General features: G+C 51.5%; 1 protein-coding gene across 1 annotated transcript; it reads right to left on the bottom strand.

Moving 5' to 3' along the window:
* Window positions 1-1,873: 1,873 nt before the first annotated feature.
* STMN1 (stathmin 1) lies at window positions 1,874-6,312 on the bottom strand. The gene is made up of 5 exons (XM_074894421.1): window positions 6,250-6,312; window positions 4,605-4,675; window positions 3,688-3,860; window positions 2,711-2,902; window positions 1,874-2,369 (listed from the first exon to the last, which is right to left on the bottom strand). The coding sequence occupies exons 2-5, from the start codon at window positions 4,615-4,617 to the stop codon at window positions 2,301-2,303; spliced, it is 447 nt and encodes a 148-aa protein (XP_074750522.1). The 5' UTR covers window positions 4,618-4,675; window positions 6,250-6,312; the 3' UTR covers window positions 1,874-2,300.
* Between the last annotated feature and the right edge of the window lie 2,480 nt (window positions 6,313-8,792).

The following is an 8,792-nucleotide window of genomic DNA, read 5'->3' as shown; positions in this document are numbered from 1 at the left end:
TCAGAGGAACCAGACTAAGCTCAGGCCCTGAGCATTAAGCTCCAGTTAAGCCTAACACAGGCAGCCACATAAGGCAGAACTAAGACAAGGGAACAGAAGGCCCCGAGCTGAGATCTGACAGCTTTGGCAAGTCAAAACCTCACATTTAATGTCTCTTTGTGCTCTCAACGCCATTTGGGGTTTGGCAGTGCCGTCATCCTCCTCCCCCACACCCTGAAAAGATGGGGGAAACCCCCACACAGAGTTTGGGACACTTTCTCAGCAGGTAAATACATTAAAAGGAAGAGCTGGGGTTTTTGGATTGCTAATTATGCCTGATCTTGTCTACAGGAACTGATCCAGTGATCACTTAAACCTCCATTACATGGACTAGAGACACTCAATGTCTTTCATAAGCGCATCATGTGGTGGGTTCAAGCCTTTGTCTCAAAGTTCAGCTCTACTCCCCTGTCCTCTGCCCCTCCCCGGGTGGATCCTGACCCCTGCCTCATGCTCTCAGCTCACACACGGTTGATATGGGCCATTAAAACCCCAAACCTGCACTATGCCCCCGCCGCAGACAGGGGGGGGTTGCTCCCCAACAGGTACAAGTTCAGTTTTTCTTACCTTGAATGATGAAGTATCAAAACACTTCTGGAAATCCTTCATGGAAAAGATCTGATCCCAGCCTTCCAGGGCATCAAGCCTGGCTTTATCTCACTGCTCTTCCTTCATTCAAACAGCACAATATCAGCTTTTGGTTAAGTACAACTCTGGTGCAATCAGAAGTGGTTAAGTGTGACACACAAGAGCTTTCTAAACTGAGGTTCCTTCCTTAGCAAGCCCCAGAAGACAGGTCAGGTGGTCCAGCACTCAATCAGCCCCTTAAAAAAAAAATTCCCTACTAGTTTTTTCATCTTCAGAACATGTCACCTGGGCAGCACCAGATGTGGAGTTAACCTGTGAACAAACCTGGCAGCCAAGCCTCAAGATCACGGACACAAAAGGAACAGGACCGAGCGTGCCTCACCAAGACCAATACTACTGAGTGTTTGACGCCAAGAGAAGCTGTGAAAGCCACGGCTTCCCCACTCCGAGGGAACACGCTCACGACGGCCCAGCAGCTCAGAACACAGTGTTTGTACTGGTTAGGGGGCTGCTCACACCCCCCAACTGCAGCTTTAGCACGAGTACCTGTGGCTGCCCTTAGAGGGTTTGGGTTTTCTTTTTTTAAAGGCACCTGTACAATACAGCAACTCTACCCAATCCACCTAAAAAGCATCTCCCCTCAGAGCACAAGTACAGTCGGATCTATTTCTCACGCCCCAGAAAAAACAAAGATGATAGACATCTGGTTGTGGGCAGGAGTTAATCTTCAGACTCGCCCTGAGGCACAGTGTACCATCCCAACACAGCCGCAGCAGACACCAAAACAAAAACAATTCTTATCCACAACAGCATTTTCAATGGGGGCAGGCTCACCACCCCAGCACAGAGCGGGTTTCTGACTTTTAGGCAGGAAGCGGTACACAAGTCACCATTCAACAGCAACGAGTCATCTTCTAGAAACCCTTTACCAAAAAAAAAAAAGGTTCAGATCAGTCATGTGGTAACAAGGACTTGTTTGTTCAAGTGTCAGCATCCACAGGGAGGTGGTTCTGAACTCTTTTTAACAGACACACACAACAGCTGATGACCGCTGAGGTGTCAAAACAAAGCTCTGATTGTAAAATTAAGACAATGAGTGCGCTCTAGGGGAAGGGCAGCCGTGCAGCGTGCCCATGGGTGGAAGGAGAAGTGCTGCTGCAGCCCTTTCCACCCAGCACCGCGCAAGGATGCCTGCTGCAGACCTCAGCCAACTCGCTTTTGTTTCTCACATCATTTTCAGAAGTAATTCTCATGATAACAGCACTGTGCAGCTTTATTTAGTCACTCAGTTACAGCAGTATTTCAGCAGACTGGGACAGTCAGATTTTTGAAGTGTAACAGATATTCAGCATGGAACAGTATACTACATATTCCTTTCACAAATGTCTTACAGAGCTGATACAGTACTAGCCATCAACCCAGTAGCAAGCGCACTGGAGTAAAAAAGGATGCAACAAGAAGATAGCTACACTGGAAAGACAACACTTTAGAAAAAGTGAAACATGTAAGGTCTCCCCTCTAGCCCCCAAAGAAAGTGTACAGTTTGGATCTAATTTTACAGTTCTACATCAGTTTCTAGAAACTTAAAAAAAACCAAAACCAAAGATAAAACCACTGGCCAGTACAGTCTTTGGATATTTAGAGGAGGGGGAGAGTCAGTTTCCAGAATGAAGTCAGTCGGTTTCGGCCTCACCAGGGTCTTTGCCTTCTTTGTTCTTTCGAACCTCTTCAATATGCTTGTCCTGAAAGACAACAGCAGGGAAGCAGTTAGCTGCCCCGGCGCAGCGAGGCAGGGCAGGCCCCAGCTTGTTCCCACCCCCCAGCCCGGGTGGGCTACTGAAGCCTTAGAAGAGAAAGGGAGATGCTGCTCTAACTCCATCCATCCCCCCTCCCCCAAGAGGAGGATTTCTGCAGTGTCTTTTGCAGATTTAATCATCTTTCAAGATAAGACCACTACAGAACTCCCAAGGATGTCCATCTATTCACAGCACCCCCCCTCGCTTGAATGTTCACTTGGCTTTATTTAGCCTGTTTTCACAGTCTGGAGCATGGATAAACTCTCTCCCTGGGACTCTACACCCACCTTCTCCCTCAAGCGTTCCAGTTTAGCAGCCATTTGTGCCTCACGGTTTTCTTTGTTAGCTTCCATTTTGTGGGTCAGCTTCTCCTCTGCCATTTTGCTGAAGTTGTTGTTTTCTTCAATTGCTTTCTGAAGCACCTCTTTTTCATGCTCCCGCTTCTCAGCTAGCTGCTTCAAGACTTCTGCTTCATGAGACTAGCAAAACAGAGGGCGCAGGCTTTGAACATAAAACGGATGAACTACAGAGACAGCCACAGTCGAGTCACTCACAACTCCCAAGAGAAGAAGATTTTTTTTGCTGTTTTACCAAAGAGCAGCGTAACTTCGTGATGCAGGACAGAGCTCCCTGGTGCTCCCCCCACCCACATAACCCGTATTTCACCATTGCGAACTACAAGGAAAGTTAAGTTTCTGTCATTACTTGCTAGTGTTGTTAAATGAGATCCTTCTGGAAAAAAAGAACATGGATTTTTATGTTAACACTGATAGATCTTTCCTAGAAGACCCCCACTTCTCAGAATGGTGAATCACTGTGATTCAGGTCTCACAGGAGGCTGCACTTCACTTAAACCTCTGCACAGCCAGGGGCTCCCAGCTACACCTCAACAGCAAGATTCTGCATCGAGTCAGACATTGTATTCACAAACCTTCTCGTTACAGATCCACCATTACATTTTCTAGGAGAAAATGAATCTGTTAGATGTTAAAGACAAGAAAAAACAGCTTCATGAAAAAGCATGCCCTCTCATCTAGAGATTTTCTCCCATTCAAGATCACTTTGGGAAGAAAGCTACGGCCTTGCAGACTGTAACAAAGGTTCGTAAGAGCCCCAGAGATTCCAAAGTTGAATGAATATTCCATTTACCGTAGTACAAACTGCTGATCACTTGTCCCAAGCAGCAGTTTAAAAAAAAAAAACCCACCCACACAACTCACACAGACTAGCTGAGCAGAGCTCACTTAGGCTGCTTCAAATTTACCTTACGTCTCTCTTCTGCTGCTTCCAACTTCTTCTGAATCTCTTCCAATGACACATCCTTCTTCTTTGGGGGAGAAAGAGGGAATTCTGGGACTGCTTCTTTTGAGCGGGGACTGAGTATCAGCTCAAACGCCTGCCCAGAGGCACGCTTTTCCAGTTCCTTCACTTGAATATCTAGGAACATGGGAAAAAACCCAAACAAACAGTATTTTAAGCCAGGAACTGGCTTAGGTAACTTGAACAAGAGCCTTCAAAAATTCAATGCCACAAAGCTCACTTAAGGAGACCGAGCTGATAGTTTTGTTTTAAGGAGCAGCAACACCATTCAAAAATGTGGCAGGCAATTTTGTTTCCAATTCTTCCTTGATACTACGTTATCCAGGCACCTGACATTTTATTTTAGCCTTTAATACTCAAGGTCATGAAAACAAGTTTCTTTTTTTCACTTGAAGTACTGATAAAAATAAAATCATTCTCCAACAGCAAGTCTGAGGAAGAGTTTCAAGGTGTTCCCCTACGACCTGACATAGCCAAAACTGAAACCAGTTTTCAAAGAAATATGTGAGCCAGCGTTCTGCCTTCAAACACCTATGAACAGGCACGTCAGCCCTGCACGGTGTCAGTTGTACCAGCACACCAGTTTTGATCACCAAGATGTCTAGATGATAGTCAGTTCTGTTAACGGAGCAGATGGCATGCAGATGAGCTGAAGCCCATCTGCTAACAGCCTAGTCTGAGAGGGCTTTCGGTATGTTTTCACAAGCACCCGGTTTTAACAGCTTCTCCAAAGCAGCCTAGAGATGGGAAAAAAGCATGGTGATGACAGTTTATTTTACTATATTAGATTTTTTAATTATTTGAGGAAATGAAGAGCAAAAAAAAAAGACACGAGAGCATTTAGTACATAATACTACATACCAGAAGTAGCCATGACCAAGAAAATACGACTCCAGAAGCCAAGTCTGGGAGAATTTCAATCGGTTGGATTCCTAGATAACAAAGAGACATGCCTTTGAACAGTAAGTATAAGAATTTCATTTCTTCTAACTCCTAATAAAAATTGCTAAGCATCATCAGACCTCCTGAACAAAAGACAGGTAGGTTACTGCAGTCAGTAATTCCAGTCAGTCTGGGGGGCTGAGGCTGATGTACTTCGCTAGGAACAAGCGGAAAGGTTCTCTATTATTGGTGTTGCAGGAGCTGCGTGTTCAACAGTATAGCCAGGCATTTTCAGTCTGTTTTACTCCACCATAATTAAGATATGCAAACAAAGACTCCCATTTCACCATTAATTCAGCAGCATGCAGCGCTATGGATTTCACCGATATTCCACATAATGGATATAGCTCCCTGAATTAAAATACAGCGCACAAAAGGACAGTACAGCCAGGACTCCTGCTGCTACCAAAGGACCTTAAATGTGCGCATCGAGCTCATTTAAAATTCGATTTTATTTGTGCAGCTGAAGCAGATGCTGCACATCACGACAGATAGGGAGCCCGCCCACCGCCCGGCATCCCTTGTTAAAAAGGCATGTAATAAAGAAAAAAAGCCATAAAGCGCTCTAAAAACCCCAAAAGAAGGATTTTCATTTTTTTTACACGACGATGAAGCGGGGGCCGGGTGGGGTGCGCGCTCGGACGGGCGGCGCTAGGACCGCGCACCCACCCGGCCCCCAGCGGTACCGCCCCTCCCGCCGCCAACCAATAAGCGCCGAGGCCGTCGCAGGGCCGGGCGCAGGCCCCGCCCCCTCTCCGCACGCGCCTTCCTGACCGCACCGAATTCAAACCGCCGGGGAGGGAGAGAGGGAGCGCGCGCGGGCGCGCGCGGGGGGCTCGAGGGAGGGGCGGGGCCAACGGTAACATCCGGGCACCTGCCGCCCCCCCTCCTCCCGCCGCAGGTGCGGGCCCCCGCCTCTACCCCGGGGTGAAAAGGAGGGGGGGGGGGTTCACGGGAGAAAGGGGGGACCCTCACCCCACCGCCACCACCCGGGGCTCAACGGCGGGTCCCCGAGCTCGATGGCGTCGGGGCGCGGCCGCCCGGGCGCCGCCCCTTCCCCACTAACAATGGCGGGGTCCTGTCAGGGAGGGGAGGGGGCGCCGCTGCCGCGGGTAGGGCGTCGCCCCTCACAGAGCGTCGCCCCCTCACAGAGGGTCGCCCGTTCCCCGGACAATAGACACCCCTTTCCCCACCGGGACTGGGGAGGGGGGCTAGGGACGACACCCCCCCTCCCATTGTCTCCCCTCCCTTTGTCACCGCGACACCCGAGAAGCGAGCGGTGACGCGACCCCCCACGAGGAGAAGGGACAAAAGCAGCAGGCGTGGGGACCCCCTCCCGAAGCGCCCGCGAACGGCTGTGGAGCCCCCAACAGCCCCCCCTCACCCTGACACCCATCCTCAGACCCCCCTCCGCGGCGGTACCGTCGCCCATCCCCACAGGACCCCCAGACCTCTGTGATCCGTCTCGCTCCCCGCCGCCTTCTCGACACCCCAAGGATCGTGGACACCCACCCCAATCCCGGGCGGGCCGCGCCGCTCCTCAGCCCCGCCGCCGCGCACCCACCTGCCCGCGCCGCCGCTCCAGCCCCACACTCCGCTCCCGCCCGCCCCGCCGCGCACAAAAGCGCCAAACAAAGGCACGTGACCCGCCCCGCCCCGCCCCCATTGGCCGAGCGCGGCGGCACGTGCCGCCCGCCGGGGGGCCGGCGGCGAGAGCGAGGCGGGGGGCGCGCGCCCCTTCCCGCCCACCGCCCCGCCGCCCGTTGCATGCCGGGACGCGTAGTCCGCCAGGGGCGGGCGGGGGAGGCGAGGGGCGGCGACCCCCGCGGCCCGGCGGGGCCCGGGCGGAGGGTGCGGGGCTTCGGTGCGACGCCTCTCGTCTCCGCGGGCCGCCCAGGGGCCGTGCGCCCCCCCACGACGCGCTCTGCGCCCGGGCCCGGAGGGCGGTGGGACTCCCTTTGTCTCCCGCCCCGGTGGTGGGGAGGAGCGGGGCCCCGGTGCGGCCTCCTTCGGTCAGGGTCGTCCGGCCCCTCAGGGGTGTTTGGCAGGAACGGAGCTGTGGTCGGGTGGTCGCCTTGGGGCTGGGCACTGGCCTCAGGGCCACGGTCACCTCATAGCCGTGGCCACTTACCTCAGGGCCATGGTCACCTCAGAGCCATGGTCACCTCATGGCCATGGCCACTTACCTCAGGGCAACGGTCGCCTCAGAGCCACGGTCACCTACCTCAGGGCCCTTGGTCACCTCAGGGCCACAGTCACCTCATGGCCATGGCCACTTACTTTGGGGCCATGGTCGCCTCAGGGCTCTCGATCATCTCAGGACCACGATCACCTCAGAGCCATGGTCACCTGCCTGAGGGCATGGTCACCTCAGGGCTAGTCAGTTATATCAGGGCCACAATAAGCTCAGGGCTCTTGGTCACCATCAAGATGACCACCATGTTCCTTTGGTCACCTCAGGGCCACAGCCACCTACCTCAGGGCTCTTGGTCACCTCAGGACCATGGTCACCTCAGGGTCATCACCGCTTACCTTAAGGCCACGGTCACCTTGGGGCCATGGTCACCTGCCTGAGGGCATGGTCACCCTAGGGCCAGTCAGTTATCTCAGGGCCACGATAACCTCAGGGCTCTTGGTCACCATCACCATGTTCCTTTGGTCACCTCATGGTCAGAGCCACCACAGGCCAACCCCAAAGAGCATCTGTGGGTGTGACAATGTGTTGGCCCCGCAGCCCCTGGCAGTGTGTTTTGGGGGACAGCCACATGGCCACCCTCTCCTTTGGGGTGACACCAGCAAGCCAAAGCACATCCAGAAGAGCCATCGTTCATGCGGATTGCGCAGTAATGGGTGTGTAAAGACGATCCGTCCTCGTCCCGGGGCTGCATTGTGAGCAGTTCCCTTCCCAAGATAACGCTATTGCCAAGCGTAGATAAGTGGTTCGCTTGCAAATGTGCTTTAAATGAACTGGCTGCATTTCACATGCTCTCTACGAATGACTTCTGCACCGTTCCCGTGGTAGTTTCCATGCCACAGTCACCTGAGTTACACCAAGAGTCAACACGCACAAAAGGCAGATGGCCGGAGAACAGCACAAATCTTCTGCTACAACGCAAGCCCAGCCCAGCAGTCTCTGTACCCTAAATTCCAAAGAAAGGACTTTTCTGAGGGGACCCATCCTTGTTGTACACGCTCTTAAAAAAACAAGGATTTTGCACCAAAAAAAAAAAAAAATCATCCCACCTTGAGGAAGGTTAATATTGTGACAGAAACGCATAAAGCTTTCAAAACAGAGATTATTTTAAACACTTGCCCTGTTTTTTGCTGATCTGACGTCTATTTCCATGGAAACCACATCCAGGCGCTGAGCTGCTAGAATTGGGAGAGGTTTTCTGCTGGAGCGGCTCGCTGGGCATGGGAAGAGCCATTTTCCAGCAGCATGGTAGAACCTTTTTGTGGGATTGAAGGGATTTCAGATTCAAAATGGTTTGCTTGGCCCTTCAGGCTCACGCCTGGTACAATCGCGGGGTTCCTGGCTCAACACCAGCGGTATGTGCGTAGATACCACATACAACACGCGTGTTTTTAAATGAAACATCTTGAGTGCTTGGATTAAATTGCATCAAATGTTGCTGGAAAACAAAGCAGCCAAGAGACTATGCCATCAGCCTGTGTTTTACTTTATCATTTATTAATTATCATCCATGTCGATCAACAGTGTGTTGGATGCTTTAATATTAATGCTTTTTAGTAAAATCAATGAGCTTATCCTGGGATGATCTCAGGATTTCCCAGAGGAAACAAGGCTTCCTGGGCTCAGGGCTTTTTGTCTGGTACCTGTGTGACTGCCTTTAGTCAGCCCTTACCCCCTGGAGAGATGATGATGAAATATCATTTACCGCTTTTGAAGAAGGGATGCAGGCTGAGATAAATCTACGAGTCATGCAGGGTCTGTTCTCAGCGCTTTCCATCTTATTTCCTGGGCTTCTCACAGGAAAAAAAAAAAAAAAAGAAAGAAAGAAAAAAAAAAAAAAAGACCTGAATGTAACTTACCTTCCTTCGCAGATTGGCTTTAAAGCCAAAACCATTTCTTTCAGGTAAGAACTC

This window comes from Strix uralensis, chromosome 25, assembly GCF_047716275.1.
Source record: "Strix uralensis isolate ZFMK-TIS-50842 chromosome 25, bStrUra1, whole genome shotgun sequence".
Taxonomy (NCBI): domain Eukaryota; kingdom Metazoa; phylum Chordata; class Aves; order Strigiformes; family Strigidae; genus Strix; species Strix uralensis.
The sequence above is the reverse complement of the archived record's forward strand: the minus strand, read 5'-3'. Positions and strand labels throughout refer to the sequence as shown.